Source organism: Eleginops maclovinus, chromosome 9, assembly GCF_036324505.1.
Source record: "Eleginops maclovinus isolate JMC-PN-2008 ecotype Puerto Natales chromosome 9, JC_Emac_rtc_rv5, whole genome shotgun sequence".
NCBI lineage: Eukaryota > Metazoa > Chordata > Actinopteri > Perciformes > Eleginopidae > Eleginops > Eleginops maclovinus.
In genome coordinates this window covers 26,503,292-26,529,218 of record NC_086357.1, presented here as the reverse complement: position 1 = coordinate 26,529,218, position 25,927 = coordinate 26,503,292, and the positions used below count along the sequence as shown (strand labels likewise).

The window sequence follows — 25,927 nt, the reverse complement described above, 5'->3', positions numbered from 1 at the left end:
GCTCTCTAAAGCAGGACTGCACCGTGTTTATCCAACACCCGGCCGACCCAGCAAGGTAATGTGTAACTGTAACCACGAGCAACCCTGAAAACCGTCAGCGGTTTGAAACCGGCCTTGTCCGGTTCAAACTGACTCCTCTAGTGAGCTATCTGAAGACAGTCGTTACCATATAAGGAGTTCCTATTGCAGTACAAATTAGAGCTGAACGATATAAAGGAATCACACATTTCTTTATCAGATACTTTATGTTTTGTTTTGGGTTATATTTTCTGTGCATTTTTAGTCTGACATTTTTTAACGCTATTTTATTTCTATTATGTACAATGCCTTGTCTTATGTTGCTGCAATGCAAACAAATCCCAAATTGGGATCAATAAAGTACTTCTATCTATCTGTCTGTCTGTCTGTCTGTCTGTCTGTCTGTCTGTCTGTCTGTCTGTCTATCTGTCTGTCTGTCTGTCTGTCTATCTATCTGTCTATCTGTCTGTCTGTCTGTCTGTCTAATCTACTTCGATATTGATAAAGTAGGGTTGACCATTGAGGCGTTGGCAGAATATTTAAACCATGAGAATTTTAAGAAATTACTCTCAGTTTTCTAGATTTGCCTGAATAAGGCAAATTATAGACCAGCTACAAGTCATATCATTCAACAAGGTAAAGACAGATATTGCTAATTATTATTTGAAATAAATGTCATATTGTACACCCTTGACCTTTTTCTTTCTGTCATTTTTATTTAGTTATAATATATACAAACATAATACTGCACTTGACTGCTTCTATTGCACTTCTGGTTAGATGCTAAGTACATTTTGTTGTCCCAGTACTTGGGCAATGAATATAATGTTGAACTTAATCAAAAGTATTTATGATATCGGAAATCTAAAACAGTATCTAGTCATACGTCACCAATATATTGCCCAGTCCTAGTATGAATAGCACATTTAATTGACATTTTTGGTCAGTTTAAAGAAGAAACAACGACTCACCAAGTCTGTAGAACCTTCATAGAGCTGGTTTGTCCCTCTACGCTGGAAGGTACTTCCATGTGCTGACGAAGGCGGTGGGAATGAGCGAGTAGGGCACACTGGTCACACTGTCCCAAGAGTCCGACGATGGGTCGTAACAGTCTAGAGTTTTACACCTCTGAGCCCCAAAGTACCCCCCGACCACGTACAGTCTGTTTCCCCGACGCCACTGCGTGGCAGCTGATCCGTTTCGCCGTCACGTCTCCAAACTTGGACCACTGGAACGTCTCGCTGTTGAACCGGTAAGCGGAGCTGGCGGAGAACTCGGTGTCGCCTCCGATCACCACGACGTGATTCCCCACCACGGCCGCAGCAGTGTAGCGCCACAACTGCGGGCACGAGGCGGGCACGGTCCACCGGTTCTGGCACGGGTCGAAGCACTGCACCTTGGGGTATTTGTCCCGGTTGACACTGGTTCCCCCGAAGGCAAAGAGTTTGTTTTTGGCACCCACGACGGCGGCGTTGCTCACCCCTTCTCGGAGAGGCGCCACCAGCGTCCACTTGTTGGTCTGAGGGTCGTACTGCTCCACCTGTTTCAGAGACACAGACGGAGATGCGGGGAAGGACCCTGCGAGAGACGTGTGTCCTCCGACGACGTACAGCATGTGGTCGAGCTCCGCCGCCCCGTGTCCGAATCTGGCCACCAGCATCGGGGAAGCTTTGGACCACTCGTCGTGTAACGTGTCGTAGACCCAGACGTCTTTGGAGGCCCCGTTCTCAGAGCCACGTCCTCCGGTAACATAGACCTGACACAAAGAGAGAGGAAATCAGTTGTGGACTCCTGTGATGTCTTTTATTTATTACAACAGGCAAAAGCTGACTCACATTTGCAATTATGTTCATTTTTATATCCCAAATTGGGAACTGTAAAGCACATTTGATCTTATTTGATGCAACATTTCTTTATTAAATTAGTCATTTATCAAGTCATATGCTATTTTGTGATATATATCATTATGTAGATATGAAATGACCCTCACAGGAAACATTTCAGCCCTATTTCAGATCCACATTGTATATAAAATGACATGAAATGCACACAATTGAAGTTGAGCTCATTTCCATACCTTGCATCCAATAGCACAGGCGCTACATTCCTTCCTGGGGCTGGGGATGTCTGTTTTGGGTGTGATCTCCTTCGTCTTGTTGTCGATCATGTAGACTTTATCGCACATGAACGTCTGTCCTCCCAGCAGCAGCAGGGCCTGGCTGACCTTCCTCGGCCGGGCGCAGAAACCCGTCACAATCCCGTCGTTCTGCAGGATCCTCATTTTGCACCGCACGGCATCTTCGACGATCTCCCGGCCGACTTTATTGCACATCACCAGCTCCTCCGAGGCCACGTTCTTCAGCAGGTACGTCTCGGGGAGCAAAGCTAGGCGGACGCATCGCAGCAGCTCGGGAAGCTCGCTGTGCCGGTGCTCCATGTCCGCTTTGACCCAGTCGATGACAGCCTCGTACACCAGGCTCTCATCCTCCACCTCCAGCTCCTCGCTTAAGATCAGCTCCTGGACTTTGTCTCTGGGCAGGCTGAGAAAGTCCTCTGTTTTGAAAAGAGTAGCAAAGTTTGCGAGGCACATCCTCCAGGACAGCTCGTAAAGCTTCATGCATTGATGCGCGTCCGACAGCAGCATCATCCCGAAACAGTTCGACTGGTGCAGGTTCTTCTCCAGAAACTCCGACGCTGCGTCCCGGATGTCGTGGAACTGGAGCATGTCTCCGGCCTCCAGGAGCGACTCCGCGTTTTCCTCGTTGATGATGATCCGAGCCGAGTAGGCGTAGTCCAGCAAGAGCTCCAGCACCTCGGGATGCAGGGAGTCGTGGAAGTTGACCTCGGCGTCACGACTCTCCCTGAGCCCGCCGCTGAACATCGCCTCGAAGTATCGGCTGCAGGAGGCGAGGACGGCCCGGTGGCAGGGGAAGGATTTGTTCCCCGCTTTCAGGATGACATCTGTGAAGACTTTCCGTTTGCGCAGCAGGTTGAGCTGAGTCAACAGGCTGTCGGCGTGGGACGTCTTGTGGAAGAGGTGGATATTCATGGAGCCGGAACTGGAGCGAGACTTTCTGTTTTCGTGGTTACTGACAGACATCTTGACTTGGACCTAGAACAGAACAGAGGGTGACAACTTATATAAGTACATGCTTTAAGAAACAGCCGCACCTTTGTATTTGTTTAACCAACCGTTTATTACACATGGACAGGAGAGACCTTATCAGCTCATGCGCCGTCCTTTTGATGTGAACGCCATAAACACTCCTACCATTTTATGAGTAAACACAGATGATGAATGGGTTGCTCAGGAATAAAACGCTCGTATCAGTAGGCTTAGATAACAACGGATATAAAGTTCAGCCTTCAGACATGAAAGGAGATCAGATAAGGAGCACTCCCACACACAAGCTGCATGTGTTCACTTCCAAATGAACACAAAAACTCAAACACCTGCACGTGTCCACTTCTCAATCTGAGTGTCAACGGGCTTTTTAATTCTCCTTTCCTTCTGTGGTGTGAAATGCCAGGCAAAGTAAACCCACCTTGGGCGTGTTGCCCTACATCACATCATTCCACCCCTATAAACATTTCATGGCAGTGAGTCACCGGCTCAGAGCGCAGAGAGCCGCTCGCTCCCCGCAGCCTGTGCTGTTCCTCGGCTGGCTCGAACACAAGAAGGTGTCAAAGCGCTCAGGCTCATATAAGATGCGACACCTCCAGTCCAGCTCCTTCGGGATGAAATTATGTAACCACAGTGCAACAGATGAAACAGACCAATCTATCTTTTGATCTCAAGCGCAGTGGTTTTAAGACAGGCCTGCAGCTGTTGTACATTACGTGGGAGGATGGTGATGCTGAATTTAATATACATTTCACTTCATGCCAGAACATTAGGGCTAGATCATAGAGAGAAAATGATATTTCACAACATTTCTAAACACCTCGATAACTATATTGCGACCAGATTTTATGGTTGACTTCTAGTTCTTTCACAAAATATAAAGACAAAGTCACTTTTTATATCAAATCATCAGTATTATGGATACAATGACTGGAGGCAAACTAAAGAGCAGCTAAAACATGTATGAAAAACTCAGAAAATAACCCAATTTACTCGAACCAAACCAAGAAAACACTCTTATGTGATATCACAACATCCAAAATGTGAGATAATATCTAGTCTTATATCACAATACTGATATCATATCGACATATATGTCCATTTCTAGTTGAAATTTAAAATAGATTGGTTACCTTTTGATCGTTCGGTCAAGAAAATAGTGAAAAAAGTGAATCATTGTTAAATAAACTCCAAAGTAATGCGTTTAAATGTCGTTCTATGTCAGTACAAACCAAATATATGCATTTTTTTGCATGAAAAACAACACCAATCGATAAAGTGGACATTGAATTTCAAAATGTGATCAACATAAAGGCTGAAACTAGGGCTGAGTGGTCTTGAGAAAATCAAATATCATAATATTTCTGATCAAATACCTCGATATTGACTTTGATATTGTAGGGCATACCGATTTTTGACAAAGAAAAGCAAGAACACATCCATATTTCCTACATTGTTGCATGAAAAACGGAAGTTAGTTGGCCATTATTCAAGATTCAATGCTTTATTGTCAAGTCCACAGTAGCCTCAGTGTAGATATGGCAATGCAACTTAAGTCCCAGGCTCCACAAACAATGCAACATGAACATATTTGGGACAAAATCTAATAAAACCGATATAAATAGTGAAAGAAATATCAGCATAGAAATAGAATAGTGCATTATAATGCAAATTATGATAGACTAAGGGATTGCATCGCTAATTATCTGCATGTTACATATGAATTGCACTGGATAGAACCATGTCACCAGTTTATAATGCACAGTGTGTGTTAATGAAAGACTGTCCACAACCAGATAAATATCTTCCGCTTTAAAGCCTCCATTGTTTCCCAGCAGATACATTTAAGTCGGCTATTCAATCCCACTGAAAGGGAGACTGTGGACTTCCGTGGAGGGACTCAGCGTGAAATCCAATGGCTTGTGTGCAGTAAATGTGAGCCTGCGGTCAGCATGCTCTCAACTTTCCTCCACAGTCCGCCGGCTAACATCACAGGAGCCGCCGGTGCACCACTGCGACTCAAAGGCTCACATTCCGGAAGTTTGATAAATGTCAAACTCAACTCAAGTAACATTTAGATGTACTTAAGTTGAGTATTTCCACTTGATGCTACTTTATACTTCTACGTCACTACATTTCAGAGGTAAATGCTGCACTTTTACCCCACTGCATTTATTTAACACCTTTAGTTGCTAGGCAGATTAGGATTAATGATGGTAAATATAATGAACCCTTAAATCAGACTTTAGTTCACCTGCAGTAAATCCAGCAGCTACCCTGCAGTATACAAAGCCATTCAAACTAGCTGCACCTTTACCAGCTCTGAGAACACTTTAATGATCAATCATTATAAAACATATCAGAGATATTATTCTGAAATGGACCAATCAGACAATGACTACTTTTACTGTCGCTGCTTTAAGTACATTTAGAGGAGAGTACTTTCTACTTTCACTGGAGGAACATTTAGAATACTTTTACTGTGACAGAGTATTCCTACACTCTGGTACTTCTGCTTTAACTGCACAACATCTGAGTACTTCCACATTTGAAATATCTCCCTCTTACCTTGATAGGCGCACAGTTGATCCGGGTATGTTGACTTGTTCCGTTGTTGAGTTGTCTGAAGTTAATTTATACACATCCCGAGTTCAAAACGGCATCATATCCTGAAGTGTCGGGGAATGGTTGATCCATGTGTCTGCGGCGCGAGATTCGAGATTAAATTTGCATTAAAAAATAAGCGAACGCAGTTTAAAGTTTAGGTTTTGTTCTCGGGGGAAACACGCAGCCTGCAGGAGAGCAAAGAGCGAACAGAGAGAAGGAGCCGAGCCGCCGTGGTGTCCTCGCTGGCTCCTCCCACTCCTCCACAGGCTCCACCCCCTTTGTCCTCACCGTCCAATGGGGCTGCAGCTCTTTATTCTCGGTCCAGCTTCAGGGTCAGTGCACTGCATCGCTGGAGAATAGCATTGCACTAAACAATAAAGAGCACCAGCCTCTGTGTGGGTTTCACCTGCCTGATGTTTCAAACTTTTACTTAAAGGAAAGTTTGCCTTTAAGGAAATGCAAGTTTATTTCTACAACACCTGTCAGCAACCGCAAAGATATAAATGAAATACAAGGTAATACTAAAAAGACATGGTTTTCAAATAATAAAATAGCAGAATACAATACAATGAATAAAGTTATAAATGAATAGGCCATATGTCCTTTAAATCAGAATCAGGACTCTTTTATTTTTAATCCGGAAAGGTATTAAGATTTTTAAAAAGTTTTAAATGTTTTCGAATAAAAAATAATTACAAGATGTTTTTGATTTATAAATAATAATAATAATAATAATATTTATTATTATTAGGACAATTAGTAAATGAAGTTGTGGTGAGTTAGATATATTAATTATATTTATTTTAATGGAAATGTGGAGCATATTTTGTTTTTACAGATGTGTTTTTGGCCATAAATCAGGAAAAATGTGTATGAATTATTTTGAATAACTGTACTTTTTATTAATATATTTTATAGTTGAGTTTTGCTGTCTGTAATGTTATTATTGCAGGACATTTGGGTCTAATACCACCTCCATGTGGCCACAAATTACATTTTGTAGGCAAATATTGAAGCCATCCTCCTGTTGGCCTAAAAGTGGTACAATTTAAAGATTTAGAGTGAAAAAAACTGGAATCATCCCAACAAATATACATTTTCTTCAAGTTTTCATTGAATTAAAGACCTCCCTGGTTGCTAAAATGAAAGATAATTAGATAACCCTCATGGCCACAAAGACTGTGTTTATCCAGACATTAATACCTAAGACACGGTCATTGATTCAGCACCAGGCACAGCTCAGTCCCCTGGCATATTTTGCCAGCTCCACATAACCAGCAGTCTTAATGATCATATGATGACAGGGTAAAGTCCCTTCGAGGACCATGAGCTCGTTTCTCCGGCTGAATTCTTCACATTTTCTGAAGGATTTAAGGACTCGTGAGTTATCGGGACAAGAATGGGGCCAGTCGGGAATCAGCAATCAGGGAATTTCACGGGACAACTGAAGTTATGAAACGTGGATAATATTAAGTACAAGTTGGTAGAAAGTACATTTAGCTTTTTGCTTGCCATACTCAAACCTAAAATGCTGATAACTGTTTCCAAAATCCAAAGACTGACTGATGAAATTCACTATATTTACTCACAAACTCTATTTTAAGTACAACTTTTGAGGTATGTACTTGAAAAAGTCAATTTGTTACTACTTGTACTTCCAATTCTTATATTTAAGAGGCACATATTGTACTTTTTACTCCTATTTATCTAACCTTACATCCCTTTTTACATTTAAAAGCTCAGTTGATGCTTATAGGATATGATGCAGTGCTGTTATCTATCCAGTGTTTACAAAATAAATCAATACAAATCTCAACAGGGTCAAACTTCAACAGTAAAATGGAATCAAAAGTACTTAAAAAATACCTTAAAGTTGTTTTGCTTTTGAGATTAAAGTACATCTTAAAATACTCCTACTTCCACTTGTCGATTCAGAACTTCTACTTGTATTGAAGTATTTTGAGACCATAGTATTTCTTATTTTACTTGACTAAAAGCTCTAAGTACCTCTTCATCCACTTGCATTTCCTATTCATTTCTGTAACAGAACAAAAATAAGTATCAAAGTCCTTAAAGTAAATAAATACGGTTATAAGAATTTCAAGAAATACAGAGCTGGTTGAAGAATCAAGCGTTGTTTCTGTGCCAGTCTTTGCTGGGACACGTCCCAACCTGCCTGCATGTGTAATTAACAACCACTTGTAATGGCGTAATTCCATTTAGGTGTGCCAGGTCCAGAGACATGTTATTGTGAGTGCCGGCTCTTTGTCTCCTTGGGACATTTAAATGGATAATAGTTTATGTTAAACGCTGCACCTGCTCTTTTCAGGGAATGACTGCATACAAAGAAACACCATATGGAAGTCAGCTCAGTCTGATTGGTTAGCTGGCTGGCTCTGGTGTGATTGGTTAACCTCCTAGAGATATCCAGCCCCTTAGCCCATCGTGTACAATGTGTTGGAGAGCTAGCCAATAGGAGAGCGAGTGTTACATATTGATGTCACTGTGTTCAGGAATTAAACAACGGAGTCCAATGGAGGCGTTTCAGGCTGATGTCTGTGGGAGGAAAAACTCCCACTGGAAGGAACACAGGGATTTTAGCCTTTGCAGACCATTTACATGCATACACACTGCAGGAATGGGGATACCCAAATAGGGCCTCTTTAAGGAAAAGTACAACCCGTCTACCACGGTTTTTTTCGTCATACCAAGTTTTACTATTGTCCTGTTATCACGGCAAAACAAAATGTGTTATTTCGAGTAAATTACATATGACACATGACCAGAAAAAAACAAGTTATCATAGGAGCACTGAAGGAAGAGCGTGTTGTGTAATCACATGGCCTCACAGGGCTTCTGTATCTTCTCTTGTCCCTCACTAGGGATTCAAACCGGACTACTACTTATATCTCAAGCCACTAGCATCTTTTTTTACACTTGAAAGCCTTGAAGTAATCACCTGCAGCGTTGTGTAACCTCAGAGTTTGACACCATGAACACACTCATGGGTGCTTCACATTCTCATTGTTGCCGGAGCTCGTTGAAGCCTCCCTTGTTGCAGACTGCGCCAACATGCTTTCATGCACACAAGTGTGCCTTAAGGAGATTAGGAATTTAAGCAGATTAGAATAATGAACTCATGATTGTAATCTAGGGTTAATTCATTTTGCTGCACTTTAACCCAACCCCCCATCCAGTCCATGACTGTGAGCCCAAAGGATTAATGTAAATGTGTGTGTGTGTGTGTGTGTGTGTGTGTGTGTGTGTGTGTGTGTGTGTGTGTGTGTGTGTGTGTGTGTGTGTGTGTGTGTGTGTGTGTGTGTGTGTGTGTGTGTGTGTGTGTGTTTTTGCATGGGCTTGGGTGTGTAACCGGTCATTAATTACTGCGAGGCGGGCACGCCACTAATCAGACCCCCCGTAATTATTCCTCGATGCCCCCAGCGTTGCATCAAGCCAGTCGCACAGTGTCTGTTGACAGTGACAGTAACCGTCGCTCCATTGTTTGCCTGCAGACTCACTGTACCACAGATTTGTTCACTGGAGGCAGGTGGTCCTCTCAGTGAGGTCATCCCGTCTGAAACATAAGGAGAGGGGGTCATCCTCGTGCCCCCGACTCAACGCCAAACAATGCGGAGCTTCTTATGACCTTCTATTTATGTCTTGGAGGCCCCTACTTTCCACATAGTTTCAAGTAAATGCGTTATCTATTCGCTGAGGCAATTTGCATAGAAACTTTGTACCAATTACCAAGGAATGATGGAAGAATCACTGTAATGTGCTGTGAATAAAGGGGAATATCCAGATTAGAATGACACATGGTGGGTGCTTGTTATTCATTTTTGTATTTAATTTATTTTCCAGAAAGGTTTGCTGTTGTTGTGATGTTTTACAAGTAAATACAAATCCCCCCAAAATTAGAGTTGATTCATTTTGCAATGAGTTTACCCCTGTCTTTAAGAAATACTTTATATTTTCCCCTTAAATGTTTAACTTCTGTACCATATTATTATTTGTGTAGCATATTTGTAAAATCCAAGGTTGAAGGGAGCCTGGAATAGTTGCAGACAAGTCATTACCAACAATTACTTGTCTGTAATTGTTGTGCACATCACATAACTTTGTTTTGGCCTTGCATATTGGTTTGTTAATTAGTCAAATTTGTTTATTTTTTAATGAGTCAAAGCAGACGGTCCTGCAATTAGTGATGAACCAGCTTGATTTTGAATTAAATCTCAAAATCAAACAATTTTTGCATTAAACTACTTAAAAATATGGAAAGACAATCTATATCATGTGTTGTTAGCACACAAAGGACTCCAGTTCATTTCATTCAAGGGTTAGTTTGTTTTTATTAGAGTATAGCTCCACCGCGTGGCCAACAGTACCTAATTCATCCCACTCTCTAAAGAACTACACTTCCCTCGTTGCCATCCCCTTATGCGGAAGTGACGTATGTAGACTTCCGCCGCTGTCAAGGGCACTGAATACTAACGTTAGCCAAAACCTAGAGGTAGCTGTACACACGTGTGTCTTAAAACACCGGTAAAGCTCCAGTTTTTGGAAAGATTTACGGTAGACATGGAAGGTTTCGGTTCAGACTTCTCTGCCGGTGGGGCTGGGGGGAAGGTGGACACCGGGACGATCATGGAGCAGGTTAAAGTGCAGATCGCGGTGGCTAACGCTCAGGAGCTGCTGCAGGTAAACCAATGGAGAAAGATGCTAAGCTAACATGCTAACACTTAATTTAGTAGAGTATTGTTAGATTTAGATACGTTTATTTAGGGTGTTATTAGGACCATTATAAATCTTATCATAACGTTAAATGAGGATGCTGTAATTGTATGTTAAAGAAGGAAAAATGATAGTAACAGCAGAATTAATGGAATTGCTTTTCACATAACGTAACATTAGTGTGCAAAAACCTTTAACCTTTAACCTCTTTAATGTGGGGCTGACCTCGATCAAATCATTTCCTTGTCGACTAGCACTTTTCATTTTGACTTACCGATGTACAATTGTGCTGTTCCTCAAAGTCTTTTTGAAAGATTACTACTAGACTCAAAACTGAACAAACAATAAGTCGACTCAGACTTTAACCAGTAGAATTGTGTGTTGTGATTTTTACCATTTCACCTACAGAAGGTCAACTACTCACCAAGAGATGATGGGAACTGTCAGCTGTTAGTAAGACATGATAGCAAACAATGTGTTTGTGTTTCAGAGGATGACAGACAAATGCTTCAAGAAGTGCATAGGGAAACCTGGGAGTACGCTGGACAACTCTGAGCAGGTATGGTGCTGCTGGGCTTCAAGATGTAAAACAGATATCTAGGAGTTGACTGAAACCAGTTTACACTTCTCTCCTCTTTAAAAAATTGCATATTTATATTGATTAAAATCCATGAAATACTGGAGAATTATTTATTTAAAAAAAGTATTGTTTGTTGCATTCTTTTAAAAATATCACAATCTGTTCTCACGTGCCTGCTCTTGTCCTCACAGAAATGCATTGCCATGTGCATGGACCGGTACATGGATGCCTGGAACACCGTGTCCCGTACATACAACTCCAGACTACAGAAGGAAAGAGCACGCATGTGAACACCTCTCTCTGCACCCATCCCTTCCTTCCTGCCGCTGCTCACAGTGAGGAGCAGCAGCAGCAGTGTTTTCCACTGGAGGCTGGAGCTGTGCACACTCACATGTGTTGTGTGTGTGTGTGTGGCTGCAGCAGAACATCATCATCATCATCATCATCGCAACACCAGACAGACAGGCAGCGGAGCCGGTGGACTCGAGCCTTAACCAAGTCTCTATGGACATTTTCCTTTTGCTCAGAGGAACCGTTATACAGTTTGAGTAAATGTGTTTTTATGTTATGAATAATTAATTAAACATACATTGTAAAAAGATGCAATCTACCCGTGCATACTTTATGTAATTGATGAGAATTGGACACTCTAAATTGCTTTTTGGAGTGAACATAAGTGTGAATGTGTCTCCAAGTACAACCTGTGATTGTATGACCACCTGTCTAAAGTGTACCCCATATCTTGAGCAATGCATGCTGGGATATGTTCCAATAATGTATGCAGATTAGAAAATAAATGTTCTGTTTTGCAATCAGGGCTAAAACTCATGATCTGTTTCTCGATTTATCGTTTAGTTTTATTTGAAAAAGTGACAAAATCTCTCTCTTTTTTCAAATATCCAACATCCAAATATATTTACAGTAGTCTGATGGTAAACAGTAAATCACACATCATTTAAGGATAGAAAAACAGCATTTTCTGCCCTATTTGCATGAAAAATGTAATGATTATCAATAGATCATTATCCCGTGTATAGACTTAAAGTAGTCGCCTAATCGTTACAGCTTTAGGTGGATGGTGGGACTCTGGGATTCCTTTTTAGGAGCAACAATGTGTTTTTACTCCAGTGGGGCTTCAATAGAAACACTGACACCCTCCTGCTTGCCAATTAAGGTTAAATGTGTGTGTGTAAGAGTCTGTAAAATTGGGACACTTCAAACTGTAAACAGGATTTTCTGTCGCCACAATAGCGCCGTGTCCCCATTCTTTCGTTGTTTTCACGCCCGGAGGGACTAAACAATTGTGCCTCGAGAACAAGCAGCACAACAATAATCCCCCCCCCCACCCCAGGCTTTCCTTAACATGCCGTTTCTTTAGAAGACCTACTTAAAAGGAAAAAGGAACACTTGTAGAGCAGCTCGGTGTTTTCACAACCGTGAACCTGACATTCACCAGCCTCCAAACAGAGCGATATCAAAGTACGCCCGGAGAACAAAACTGTTTTGTCTGACCTGTTTTCTAGTCGTCACTCTATCTGCCGCCCTCCACAGTGGTGGGTTTGTTTCAGTGGGGTCTGTCTTGGTGTACACTGAACCGCTCTCCAGTGTGTGTGTGTGTGTATGGCTTTGTCAGATGTCTGGTAACCACAGTCCTCTTTTTTTTTTGAGAGAGCCACTACAGCTATTTTCAGCATCATTGTGAGAGAAATGAAACTATTTTTAAAGAGTAGTCAATAAATCCCATCAACCCGAGTCCTCTACATTCCCAAATAAACAGAAAGATCTTTCAACTTTGTCAAAAGGAAATATATTTTTCCCAGAAACCCACTTTTCAGTCACAAATATAACATCAAATCTTTGTCTTTATTTCTGAGAATAGATACGAAAAAAGACAACCCATAAATGAACCACATATATTCTGAACCCCACACAAAAAATGCACCATGAAAATCAAGTTTACCGATCGGAGAAATAATAAATAAGTGAAATAAATATTGTGAATGCAAAACGTCCATGAGCCACGACTCATTATGCTCCTTATAGACCAGGTTAGTCCCAGTTCAGATGACCACACAGTATAATAAACAGCACCAGAAGGTCACGCGGGTCAACACTGAGGACACTATCATCATGTGGCATGATTTTAGTCCTTACAGTACATTTTTTAAAGAAGAAATGGTGGGGAAATCCCCTCTGTCCGTGTCAGCACCTTTTTTCCTCAGAAAGGCAGGTATGTAGAAATCCATTTCCGGATGGACGTGGTACGAGTGTACACCCCCGGGAAGCCGATTCGCCCACAGCCGTGTCCCCAGCTGGTCACTCCCGCAACAAACCAGCGACCGGACGGCTCACGGCAGGTCAGCGGGCCCCCGGAGTCACCCTGTGTAACGGTAGAGAGAAAGAAGTGGTGAATAAGCTCCATGCACAAAAGGTCTCCGGCGCGTAACGATGAATAACATGATTAATTAAGGATGAGCAGGGGAGCAGAAGAGTGAGCTACAGAGAGAATGTCACTTGGCTCGCCGCTGGGATGCCAGGTGCTTTGACCGAGACAGGAATGCACGAGGGTTTCCTTACATGAGAAGATTACAGCGAGGGAACAGAGGGGGGGGGGGGACCAAGTCTACTCTCTCCATTAAGTGCTCTGAACGTCATCAAGTATCTCCAAACCAAGAGTAGATGTTATGCTTTCCTTCTTAAAAGATTAGTACCAGGAGCACCTGAAAAGTTACAGGCAAGATTAACTGCGCTCTGATTGGGTTCAAGGACCCCTGTTTGACTTTTTCTGGGTTTTCCCTTTCCTGTAGTGTGTTTTTTTAGGTTTTAGTGCATGTAAATGGTCTGCAAAGGCTCAAATACATGTGTTTATTTGCCACACACTGGCCCTTTTTCCAGGCTTTGTTAACAAAGATATTCTGCTTCTTACCCAACAGGTGTCCCGGCCTCCCTCCATGTATCCGGCACACATCATGTTAGGAGTCAGAGCGTCTCTGTATGACCGCTGGCAGTCTGGCTGCTCTATGATGCTCACTGCAGCTTCTGCAGCATGTTGGTCAACGAGCCTGGCAAATAATAAAGATTATACGAGTGGTTAATGCATTTTCACAAAAACTCTAGGTATGGAAAGTGAAGCCCTTGCGGAAAATGTCCTTCTATCTTTCATCCAGCAGGGGGCGACTCCTCCGGTAGCAATAAGAAGTCAGATGTATAGAAGTCTATGAAAAAATTAACCTACATCTCACTTGATTTATTATATCAGTAAACATTTTCTGATGAGTTCATGGCTTCAGTATGTTTTTCCATACAACAGGATGTCTATTTGAAGTCGAATAGAAAATAAAGCTGGTGTTTCTTTGGAGTATGGCTACCCTGTGATTGACAGGTCGGTAGACAACAGTGTTGTCCAATTTTGGCTTCACAACTTTAACAATTTCGCACTGAGTTTTCAGATCATAAGAGTTAATTGTAAAATGTTTCACAAAACCAAGAGCGCAGTGGCCAATATGCCAAACTTTAGGCTTCCCAGTGGTAGTCAACACACTTCTACAGTGACTAAATCTACAGTTTCTGGAGGGTAAGAGATACATATTGTTAGAACAGACCAATTAACAGTGTTTTAATTAAGTGTGCAGTTGAAGGATTGATGGGGTTCTTCTGTACAAAATTCTTGTGATCATTTAGAAAAAGAAATAGTCCCAGATGTCGTTTTTGAGTCTGAAGGGTTATTGATAATGTGGTAGCTTCGTCATGATGACATGATGTCCAATTCTCCAGTTTGTTGTATCATGGAACATTAGTATGCAACTGTTAAATGCTTTCCAGAAAAACTGAGCCTCTCTCACCTCCCTCCCTCATGGACCCCCAGCCTGTGACGTAGCACTCTGCCTCCTTGGGGAAACGATGCACGGGCGAGGGGAGGCAGGCGGACTGGATGGTGTAGGACATGGGGGCCGGGACCACTAGCTCCAACAGAGCCACGTCATGGTCCATGTTGGTGCCGTTGAAGGCCGGGTGGAGGACGACCCTCTGGATGGGGATGACCAGCGCTCCGACCCCCGAGCGCAGCACTGACCCCAGACTCACGGCCCAGTTAGAGGGGTTGGCGTCACTGGGGGTCAAAGATAAACACTCAGTACAGATCTGGACGTAATGGGAGAAATATTTGAGGTTCAGCAGTACCTTTTGAAGCAGTGTGCCGCAGTGATTAACCATTTGCTGTGAATGAGTGTGGCGCCACACCGGTGCAGCCTCTGGTACTGCAGGCTGCCGATCCAAGGCCACTCCCCCCTGCGAGCCGTCACTCCACCCACGATCCTTTGGGAGCCCAGCGCAGGACGTAGGCCGCAGTCTGACACAAAAACCATGCATCACTATATTTATTTTAGCTCGTCATGCAATGCAACTTAGAACAAATGCATTAAACCATGCAGACACACACTTTAAAACAGCCTTATTCTGCAAGAGCATTAGCTTTGGATAAGTCAAACCATTGAAACCATTTCATTTATTTTTAATTGGCCAAGATTAATTCGACACAGGTGGGTTATTGGTTTAAAACGGAAGACGTGTGATTAGGTTTCTTCTATAAAATCCAGTAAGTGAACTCCTTACCACAGTTTCTTTCGTCGGCCTCATTAGCGCAGTCTGAGACGCCGTCACACTCCGGGTTGACCTTGCTGATGCAGGCGGTGGCGCTACACTGGAAGTTTCCACTGCAGTTCATACCTGGAAGGACAGATCACAACGCAAGAGCTAAAAAAAGTATAGAGCACAGCAGGGATGGTGCATTTTTGAAGGCTAACCCGGAAGTTAGCATCGTACTGGTTCCCTCCACAGAACACAAACTCTGTGGCTAGAAAAAGGTTATGATTCTTACCATGAATGAACAACACTTTATCTCAAAAAAACTTCACTCACTGTGAAAGTCTGTGCCCATTGTGGGTGCCCAATAGACACAACTCGAGGCAATTAGATATTCTGGCTTTTACTTCACTTCTCTTCACTGGAAACCCAAAAAAGCTCCTTCCAATTCTCAGTGGCTCAGGGATGTCTTTTCTAAAAGAGGTCGAAACCTCTAAGTGGCAAACCTTCTTAACCTTCCACTGATTAACGGACTGATTGCGTTTAGTAGTCTCATTGAACTTCATCAGGTTTCTCCTGGTAACCCATGAGCGAGTGACCTCTAGATGAGGCCTCTTTCAGTGTGACATTACCATTGAGTGTCAGAGCAGGGGTCACTTCAGTAGCCGTGGTCCCGGGTACTGGGGGGTGATTGAAGCCTCCCTCTATCACGGTGACCGGCACGGCAGACTGAGGGGAGTCGTGGACCAGGCTGGGGTCGGTGTGGCTAAGAATCCAGTTGCGGAGCTTGGTGATGCGGGAGTAGACCCCGGGCCTGTTGATCTGAGCACAGCCCACACCCCAACTCACCACCCCGGCCAGGAAGAAGCGCCCCGGGGCCCCCTCACACACCAGAGGCCCTCCAGAGTCACCCTGTAGGGGGAAAACACAAGACCTGTGAAACTCTAGATCAGTTTAATGTCAGTGTTGGTTGATTATACTATAAAAACGGGGATTTCCAAGATTTATGAGCAAAAAAATTCACCGTATTGAGCTTGAAATTACAAAAATAAAAAGAATTCAGAGCAGGAACATTTCTTGGCCCACAGAAAAGCCACTAATATAATGAATTAGTTGGTATTTAGTAAGCGTTTTCGACCAAATGTGGTTGCAATAGCACAATTCATACAGAAGATCTGATAAAAAAGGGCCAGCTGAAACAAACCTGTACGGAACATAGAACAACTGGAAAGGTATTTAACCTCCTGCTTGGTTCAGAGACGTTCAGGACCAAATTTAGCTCAAAATGTGTAGGAGTAGTGGCTATGTTTCTTTTTATTTGGTCTTAAAATGATGGCAATTTGATCTAGACACGAAACGACATGGCTTAAATGTGTGTCTGAGTCTTTGTGTCCAAAAGTTTAAGGCCTAAATTTGTTCTTTTTTTGGCCAAATTGCGGCAAATTTGACACTGCAAGATACAATAAACCCACCAGATGTCCACAATTGAAATGTATTGTGTCCAGATGACTCTAAAAGCTTGAATGGGAGCTGTGTTGATTCTTTACTGGGGAGGAACGTCATGTCTTCTCACTGTATTATCAACAGCACTCACATTGCTATGCTTGGATAAAATTACAGCCTCCAGTTCTCTATTTTAGGGCAGGACCAGTGTTGATCATACAGTGTTTTCCCTTCTTATGCTCTAAAAAACAACCAGTGTACGCACACTTCGCCCCGAGGTGAGGAATCATTGTGCGAGGATGTAAGATGATACCTCTCGGGCCTCATGTGACCCAGCGGGAGCAGCACTGACCTGACAGGAGTCCACCTTGCCCTGCAGGAAGCCGGCACACATCATGTTGTGAGAAACGGCTCCTCTGTACACCGCTGACTTATTGCACACCTTGGAGTCGATGATCTTCACCACGGCCTTCTGCAGCACGGGAGGAACTTCGGCTGAAGAGCAAAGACACACACATTACTCTCACTGATACAATATGCATGCATCATTATGTCTTGTGCACTAAGGCCTAGGTATTCTGCATGTCGTATTGTTGGAGTGATCTTCTTTAATCATCTTTATTTGACATGCAGTCCTTTAAGAATTCTATCTATACCGCATGCCTTAATGCCCTGTTTAGTTTTCATTTGCATAAGAGCTGCAACAATTAGCCAACTATTTTGCTGATCAATTAATTGTGAAATGCAATAATGCTTTTATAAGCCTCTTATGTGTGGAGTTTACTTGCTTTCCTCTGTTTTTTTATCATGATAAACTGAATATATTCTGATTTTAGACATTTAAAGACGTTGTCCTGGACCTAAAAAGCTGGGATTGAAACATTTCTTTACATTTTGTAGAATAATTACATTTAAAAAAATGATTGACAACTCATCGTTTTTAAAAAATATTCCCAGATTGCAGCAAATAATAAAATAGAATAGAATAAAAACCTATATTTTCTTACGATTTGTTTTGCTTTGACGCGAAAACAATCATCTTGTCCCAAAATATTCAAACATATTGATATCATAGAATCAGAAATACATTTAAAAAAAAGGCAGGAACAAGTACTTTGCTCACTATCAGCAAAATTACCCTTGCAAATGAGATAGAATCACACTCAGTATTTCATTTCTTTCGAAAGATTATAATCCGGGCGACTCTAATGATGGTATAGGTTAGGACTGGGTCAGGAGGAGAGATGGGGATGGTATGCAATGGTCAATAAAGGTTGGATTAATTAAGCTCACCGTTTAACATGTGCAGGGCTCCCCAACCGGACACCATGCAGCTCTGCCCGGGGGCGAACACGTGGGACAGGGAGGGCAGGCAGACGGGCTGGACGTAGGAGCTGAAGGTGAGGGGGGTCTCCAGCTCCAGCACCGTCACGTCGTTGTCGGTGGTCATCGGGTTGTAGTCCGGAGACACCACCAGAGACTTGATGTTGATGATCGTGGACTCGGACTCGTCTCCGTTCACCAGTCGGGCCCCGACGAGGGCCGTCCACTCTCTGGGGTCGTCGTCCCTGGAAACAGAAAGAAAGAGATGAGCAAAATTTAGTAAAAGGTGCAACGTGTAAGAAATGTACTATTTAGTTTTTTATTATTTTTTATTATATTTTCATTTATTTAATTGTAATTGTTTTATTTATTTTGATGTTTTATTTATTTTTATCTTAATATTTATTATTATTATTTCTATTTCATTCTAAAATTTAACAACTGTCTAGAAAATCCGAATTTCACCCCAAAAAAATTATATTCAGATTTTTTACAAGAAAGCAATTTAATAGTTTTCCCCTTTAGTTTTTTAAATGCCATCAGGGAAAGTGTCCCGGCTTGACAGATATTGTAAAAAGCTCCTCAGTGATTTGTAAACGCGGCCTACCTCTCGAAGCAGTGAGCGGCGCTGACCAGCCAGCGCTCGCTGATGATGGAGGCTCCGCAGGTGTGGCGTCCATGCAGCCGCAGACTCACCTGCCACGGCAGCTCCCCGTGCCGGGCGTCCTCCCCCCCCACCACCCGACTCCCCATAGCCGGACGAGTACCGCAGGCTGAGGGGGAAAAGTCAACATGGAGGGGTTTTTTGTTTCAGATATGCTAGTGCCAGCACATTCTTTTTTGGACTGTACAAGTTTAAAGACATTTACCACATCGAGCCTCATCAGATCCGTCGGCACAGTCGGAGATGAAGTCGCACTCTGGATTCAACTTGTTGACACACTCCCCGTTATCACAGGCGAACGTGTTGTCAGGACACCTGGCTGCAGAGCACGGGTTAGAGAGAAATGTCGGGATGGAAGGAAACTAAAAAGGTACAATAAGGTCTTCATAGAGCCGGCCTATAGCGCCTTACATTCAGGTGAGGGCACTGTAAAACATGCTCTGGGATATAATTCAGGAACTCTTTACCATGCATCCATGTTATAACTCACCCATCATCTCATCTCCAATAGCGTAGAAAGACTTCCCACTGGCTCCTGTATGGAAACACAGACACTGAGGGTTATTTCTGCGTCTTCCCCCTGCAGACAGCGACCTCATGACGCCACCGTTTTATTACCCAGTAAGATGATAGCGTGGATCTCTCCGAATCCCGGCACCTCCAGAGGTCTGCCGTGCATCACTGATCCGAGTCCGGCTCTCAGCAGGTCCTGGACGAAGCCGTCTGAGTACTGCTGCACCTTGGAGACCCTGAAGGCCAGCCGGAACGTCGCCATCACCTCGTCGTTGATGTTTCTGCGGAGAGACGGACAGAGTTGTTTATTTTAACAGATAAAAATCACACCTAGGGCTTCCTTAAATGATATTGTTTCTGGCCACAGATAACAAAATGAAATAGAATTCAAACTAAAGCACATTAACAGATATTATACTGTCTATATTCATGCTACCGTTCATATTCTTTTTAAACCAACTAAACCTCCATAATGTTTATAACTCACCCATTGCTTTGTCTATCATCACAGACATACACTTGATTTCTAATCCTCATGGTGATGTTTTCCATTTGATATAATTAATTTACAAATTGAGTTTATAAAGTTATCCTATTTTATCCAGTTTATTCAAAAATGTGTTTGATAATTGCTACTAGTATACCAGGTACAGGTAAGACTCTTTCTTTTTAATATCCTTCTGGTGTTTTATCTGGTAGTAGGATAAGTGTGTTGTGTGTATGTTTATATGTCGGGCTTTTATTTTGAAAGGGAGACCCGGAAGCAGACACAATTGCATTCTCAAAGCAAAGCTCTTGAAATGTTGATGATGTCATTATTCTATATTGCATTGCACAATCAGCACTTACTTCATAATTAAGTCAGTAAAGTGATCTATTGCCACTTTGGGTCAGCGTTAACTCACCCATAGGCAACAATACTCCAATCAACGTAGTGATTCGATATCGACGAGGCAGCGAAGACAGTTTTAATCTGGAAGAAAGTCAAGAAGTACAATTAACAACGATTTAAAGAGGACGTAGTGGCTCTTGGTGAGAGTGAGCACTGACCTTTGACTTTAGGACTGAGGTCAGCATGATGGAGAACCCAGAGCCCTCGTGCTGCAGAGACTGGTTGTACTTCAGACCCTTCAGCTCCACCGTCTCCATGAAGTAGTGCCGCTCCTGCACCATGTAGGCTGCGAGCACAGAGAGGGAATCATTCATCCTTCAAAGTACATTTAGAAAGAGCTTAATCGGGCCCGGTGTGATTCTGAATACTTTGTCCTCATCATCGTGAGAGGATCCATCAAATGACTCACCGATAAACAGGCCTACACACACCCCGACGAGGAGGAAGAAGAGGAGGACGGCGATGACGGTGCTCCTGTAGCAGGTGGGGCTGGAGGGAGCATTCTTCTTCACCTCCATGTTGGATTCACAACACCGACCTCACAACTCTCATACCACTGCGTCCTGCCTCATAACGCCCGACTGACTAAACGATCCAGCTGGTAAAACTCACACAATACAAATACACACATTTACACGACCATATGGGAGTTAGAAGAAGAACACATCCTCTACTTTAAGGGGCTCTGTTGTGCTCTTTAGGGCTCCCTTTTCCTGTAGTGTGTTCTATAGGTTTTGGTGCATGTCAATGGTCTGCAAAGGCTAAAATCCCTGTCTTCTCTCCCACACACTCCCCCCCCCCCCCGCCTGCAATTCCTCCATTGGACTCCTTTGTTTACTTCCTGAACATAGTGACATCACTACCCCACTCTCTCGCTTCTATTGGATAGCACTCCAACACATTGTACTTGATAAGTCTAAGGGGCGGGACATCTCTAAGCAGTGGACCAATCACAACAGAGCGGGCCAGCTAACCAATCAGAGCAGACTGGGCTCTGGTTTGCTGACAATTTTATATTTTTTTTACTGTAAATCACAGGTTGAATTAGCTGCAGATAAAATGAGTGATAATATTGGAGACTGGAAATGCCATTAGACTGATGTGCTAAGTGAGGCCTTTTAGACTAAAGGAATGGGTGTGTAAGTGGATCTACAACAGCTTACATACAATATTCCTGATATAATAAAGGACAATTTACACTATGAAGGATGTATTGTGTTCCATTGCATTGCATTAAAACAGACAAAACTACTTAATTAACATAGTTGGTTCATCTTCTCACACACAGCAGTCAATAAACACTGAGCTGTATGTGCCTTTAAAATTCTACAGTGATCCTTATGTTGTTTCCAAAATGTAAGGAATAGGGTCCCAGTATTCATAGGACCAAAACCATAGACATGTAGCTCACAGGCTAGACATTGCTTAATATCAAATCAAGATGGCAATTAAAGAAAATGCGGGATAATGATTATAAAGTCGTGAGGAATTAATACACATGTCATTCAGCAGGGATTCTGTTCGGTGGAGCTGGCTGAAACTGTGCGTAAAAGAGACCACGGAGGCCATGTTGCTGCCTGGCGATCTCAGGTTAGATGTGGAGAAACGCCACACATTAAAAAAAACAAAAACAACTAAAAAAAAACACAAGTTAACCACCCCTTAAACTCTGCAGATAAAAGAATACTAAAGGAATAACTCCACTCAGTTAGGATATTTTACGCACGAGTGAATTACGCACGGATGTCCCTCCAGGTGCATCCCAGCGTGGAGCATCAAACAATAACGGCTTTATGTCCGCAGGTAAACTCACTCACCTCTTTCTTCTCTCCTTCCTCCGGACACATCCACGATCTCCCACAGTGTGTGACACCGGAGCAGATGACCTGGATGGAGGACAGAGAGGTCCGCTATTTGTTCCAGCTGCCCGGGGGCGTGCCGCAGGTGGATCCCCGTCCTCAGTTTACTTTGGTCGGCTCGGCTTCACAAATCCCCGGCCGACTCTCCTCCCATCCTCGGGCCTGATCCCCTTCGGTTACACCCCGGTGTACTCAGGCATTTTCTCCTGTCACCTCAGACTAGCTGCCATAATCTCCAGGTAAACGACAAACATGGGTTACTCCTTTTTACGCAACGTTACAGAAAGATGGAGGGAAGTTAAGGAGCATGCAACATGTCCTGTGTGTTTGCAGCCTGTGCTCTACAGTGAGTGATCACAGAGGAGGGGCGAAGCCTGCTGGAATTCTGCATAAAACCTGGCACCACATCCGGGTCCTTTCACCTGGATCACAGTCCCTGTAATCTGCCTTCACTGCGAGTTAATTAAACTTCTGCACTTAATGTAAAAGTGAGAGGAAGTGAAGTAAGATAAAGGCTCGCTGGGCATTAATTAAATACATTTACTCAAATGCAATTTAATATATATTTATTCCACTATTATTTAAAAATCTAAAATACTAAGAGATTCAGATTAATAATCCAAAATAAAGTCAAAAAATGACTGATCATGTATTATTGTTAATATTATTATTAATAAGAATAATAAGAATAATAATTGTATAGATTAAGATGATTTTATTGGTTATTTCCCCAAAATACCCAGCAGCATTTACAGTAAATATTATTCTGAAATGAGCCAAATGAGGACTTCAAGATTTTTATTTTCATCACTCAAACAAAGCAAGTTGTAGTAAAAATAAAGGTAATAGTTTTCTTTATAACTCAATAAAATATGATACATGATCTACTTTAATTAATGGAGTTTTTAAAAATTAAATTCCCAACACAATAATAATATAACAAACAAAGCAGCAGCATCATAACCCCCTCCTATAGAAACTAACAAAGGTTAGGAGTTATAACTACACGTCTCTCCATCAGTGTGCGAAGGCTTCAGTTGATTTCTTACACACACCGCCTTTATCCATTTAAACTCTTTTAAAGACACAAGCAAACACCTCTGTTCCTGTGCGACGAAGGGGACGAGCTGCAGCCAATCAGGTGTAGTTTGTCCACAGAATACCATTACATTAAGAAGTCCCTCAACTGGTCTGCTGTAGTTGGTAATTGCTATGAAATGTATTACATGATCTACTAGTTTATTTATTAAATGAATTAATGTACATAAAAAGACATTTGACAAGGATCTCAGACACTACATTTTAAAATTAGCCGAGGAAATAAAGAGAACATATCTTGACTAGTGACTTAATGTCCAGCAGTGGCTCAGTCAGTAGGGGCTTGGACTGGGAATCGTAGGGTCGCCGGTTCAAGTCCCCGAACAGACTTGAAATATGGAAAGTGGACTGCTACTTGGAGAGGTCCCAGTTCACCTCCTAGGCCCTGCTGTGGTGCCCTTGAGCAAGGCACCGGACACCTCCAATCCCCCCTCCCCATTGCTCCCCGGGCGCTGCACGATAGCTGCCCACTGCTCCTAGTACTAGGATGGGTTAAATGCAGAGGACTAATTTCACTGTGTGTGCTCTGCTGTGTGCATGTATGCGACTAATAAAGAGGGTTTCATCCTCCGACTCTATCTATCTCTAATGTTGACTTAATTTTGAGTTGTAGTCGACTAAGACCGCACTAAAACTATGGATTGAAATGACTTAAACTACCCCACCATGTTCATTTAATTACTACATACTTCATGGCTCTCTGAAACACAAGAAAAAAATCACGAATGAGATTCCTACATCAAAATCTCCAACCAATACGACCAATGTGTACAAGAACAACAGAGAACAACTTCTTGAAGAAACATATTTCCTTTTATTTTTTTATCAAAAACGACAAAGAATAGTAAAAAGGTTCTTATTGTGGACGAAAAGAAAATGGTTCTGTTAACACTTCCCAAAAGTGTGGGCTCTTAACAACTCAAATCTTCCCAAACGTGCACACTACAGACCGGACTAACAGCGAAGTGCTTTCAAGTGTCCACTCGCTCACCAACTTAGAATGGTTCTGAAGAGAAATTCACTTCATCGGACGCATTATTAAAGTCATGTTTAAAAATTAAAACAAAAAACTCCACCAGATGTTCAAGTGTGTGCGTGGTTGTATGTGTGTGTGTGTGTGTGTGTGTGTGTGTGTGTGTGAGAGATGTGTGTGTTAGCCGTCCTGCTGCTGTACGAAGGGGTTGGGTATGGCCTCCATGCCGTCCTGAGGACAGATGAGCACGACGGAGGTTCCTCTGCAGACCACCAGCCCCAGCTGCCGGGTGTCTTCTGTCAGCTTCAGCTGGTCATCGGGATCTACAGACACACAATAACTCACATTTACATTTAAAGAATACCCTTTAAAAAAATCCTCAACCAATTAAAAAACGTCTACAAAGTTTACAGTCTCATGCTAAATAATAATGACAATCCACATGACAATGTCACTAAGTGGCATTCATTCTGATCCTGATTCCAAATTGGCTTTGTTTGCATTTAAAAGAAAAGTAAAAGATAAACGTTTCCTGCAAAGTGTGTGACTCACCACGCATGTACTCGATTGTGCCGTCCAGCACCAGGTTCAGCAGAGGATCAAATCCTTTCAGAACACCGCTGGCTGAGAGAGGAAAACACAGGGTAACGCTAACATTAGTCAGGATCAATTCAAATACTTTAGGAACAGAGGTGGGAAAAGAACTCAGATCTTGTGTTTGAGTGAAAGTAGAAGAACCAGAGTCTGGGAATACTCCGTTACAAGTAAAAGTCGTGTTCTCAGAGCTGGTAAATGTGCAGCTAGCTTTAATGGCTTTGTATACTGCAGGGTAGCTGCTGAATTTACTCCAGGTGAACTAAAGCTGATTAAGGGCTGATTATATTTCACATCATTAATTCTAATCTGTAAAGCAACTAAAGGTATTAAATAAAGGTAGTGGAGTAAATCTACCTAGTAACAACATGAAGCTAACGTTTGCACCGGCTGATTCTGTTAGCATTAGCTTATCATCACCGGTATCATTGCACTTACCCTCTCGTCCACCTTGAAACTTCACACGAATCGGCTTATCGATGTATTTTGACAAGTCGAAGATGCTCTCCTTCTTCTTCTTTTCTTTATCCTGCAAAATAAACAAGTAAAATGTGTTTTTAAGTCACATGTTAGCTTTACTCAGCTAGCCAAGTTTGCCAAAGCAGGCAAAACAACCCTTAACTGTAAAGGATTTCACCCACATTACAGGTCATGTTCACAATAAACAACAACTGTCTAAATATAGTCATTATAATGTGAAAAAAGGGAAAGGTGAAGTAAAGTTTGAATGAAAGCTAACAAAACACGAACTCACCGCCATGTTGCTCTTCTTCTTCTTCTACGGTTTTATTGCGGGTGGTAACCAGCGTTAAAGATGCATTACCACCACCTGCTGTACTGGAGAGTGGACCAAAAATGATCTACCCCAAAAAATAAACTATAAATATAAATTAAATGTTCTTTATTAACTCTTCAATAATACAATAG

The 25,927-nt window shown here is 42.4% G+C and overlaps 4 protein-coding genes across 4 annotated transcripts; 1 reads left to right on the top strand and 3 right to left on the bottom strand.

The window, feature by feature from the left end:
• Positions 1-993: 993 nt before the first annotated feature.
• enc3 (ectodermal-neural cortex 3) lies at positions 994-5,950 on the bottom strand. Its single transcript, XM_063891837.1, is given in 4 exon segments — positions 994-1,188; positions 1,190-1,774; positions 2,096-3,130; positions 5,711-5,950. Coding segments are annotated over 3 exon segments (1,770 nt in total). The 5' UTR covers positions 3,119-3,130; positions 5,711-5,950; the 3' UTR covers positions 994-1,026.
• Positions 5,951-10,195: 4,245 nt separating this feature from the next.
• Positions 10,196-11,888, top strand: timm13 (translocase of inner mitochondrial membrane 13 homolog (yeast)). Its single transcript, XM_063892305.1, has 3 exons — positions 10,196-10,447; positions 10,971-11,039; positions 11,252-11,888. Exons 1-3 carry the CDS (start codon positions 10,328-10,330, stop codon positions 11,348-11,350), a joined length of 288 nt encoding a protein of 95 aa, XP_063748375.1. The 5' UTR covers positions 10,196-10,327; the 3' UTR covers positions 11,351-11,888.
• Positions 11,889-12,682: 794 nt separating this feature from the next.
• Positions 12,683-22,658, bottom strand: tmprss9 (transmembrane serine protease 9). The gene is given in 17 exon segments (XM_063892304.1): positions 12,683-13,440; positions 13,987-14,090; positions 14,093-14,122; positions 14,903-15,168; positions 15,240-15,408; positions 15,672-15,785; positions 16,274-16,553; positions 17,437-17,579; positions 18,378-18,652; positions 19,015-19,180; positions 19,277-19,390; positions 19,562-19,606; positions 19,690-19,865; positions 20,490-20,557; positions 20,635-20,762; positions 20,886-21,083; positions 22,294-22,658. Coding segments are annotated over 16 exon segments (2,349 nt in total). The 5' UTR covers positions 20,995-21,083; positions 22,294-22,658; the 3' UTR covers positions 12,683-13,278.
• Positions 22,659-24,224: 1,566 nt separating this feature from the next.
• On the bottom strand, positions 24,225-25,871 carry lsm7 (LSM7 homolog, U6 small nuclear RNA and mRNA degradation associated). Its single transcript, XM_063891066.1, has 4 exons — positions 25,755-25,871; positions 25,439-25,529; positions 24,959-25,030; positions 24,225-24,729 (listed from the first exon to the last, which is right to left on the bottom strand). The coding sequence occupies exons 1-4, from the start codon at positions 25,758-25,760 to the stop codon at positions 24,587-24,589; spliced, it is 312 nt and encodes a 103-aa protein (XP_063747136.1). The 5' UTR covers positions 25,761-25,871; the 3' UTR covers positions 24,225-24,586.
• Positions 25,872-25,927: the final 56 nt, after the last annotated feature.

Excerpts from the sequence above, each read along its gene's own strand:
- lsm7 (XM_063891066.1), bottom strand. Across the intron at positions 25,031-25,438 it reads GTTTCAAGGTGGACGAGAGG|CCAGCGGTGTTCTGAAAGGA; the intron begins GTAAGTGCAATG and ends TTCCTCTCTCAG. Across the intron at positions 24,730-24,958 it reads CACAATCGAGTACATGCGTG|ATCCCGATGACCAGCTGAAG; the intron begins GTGAGTCACACA and ends GTGTGTCTGTAG.
- timm13 (XM_063892305.1), top strand. The coding sequence starts at position 10,328 with ATGGAAGGTTTCGGTTCAGACTTCTCTGCCGGTGGGGCTGGGGGGAAG. Across the intron at positions 10,448-10,970 it reads ACGCTCAGGAGCTGCTGCAG|AGGATGACAGACAAATGCTT; the intron begins GTAAACCAATGG and ends TTTGTGTTTCAG. Across the intron at positions 11,040-11,251 it reads CGCTGGACAACTCTGAGCAG|AAATGCATTGCCATGTGCAT; the intron begins GTATGGTGCTGC and ends TTGTCCTCACAG.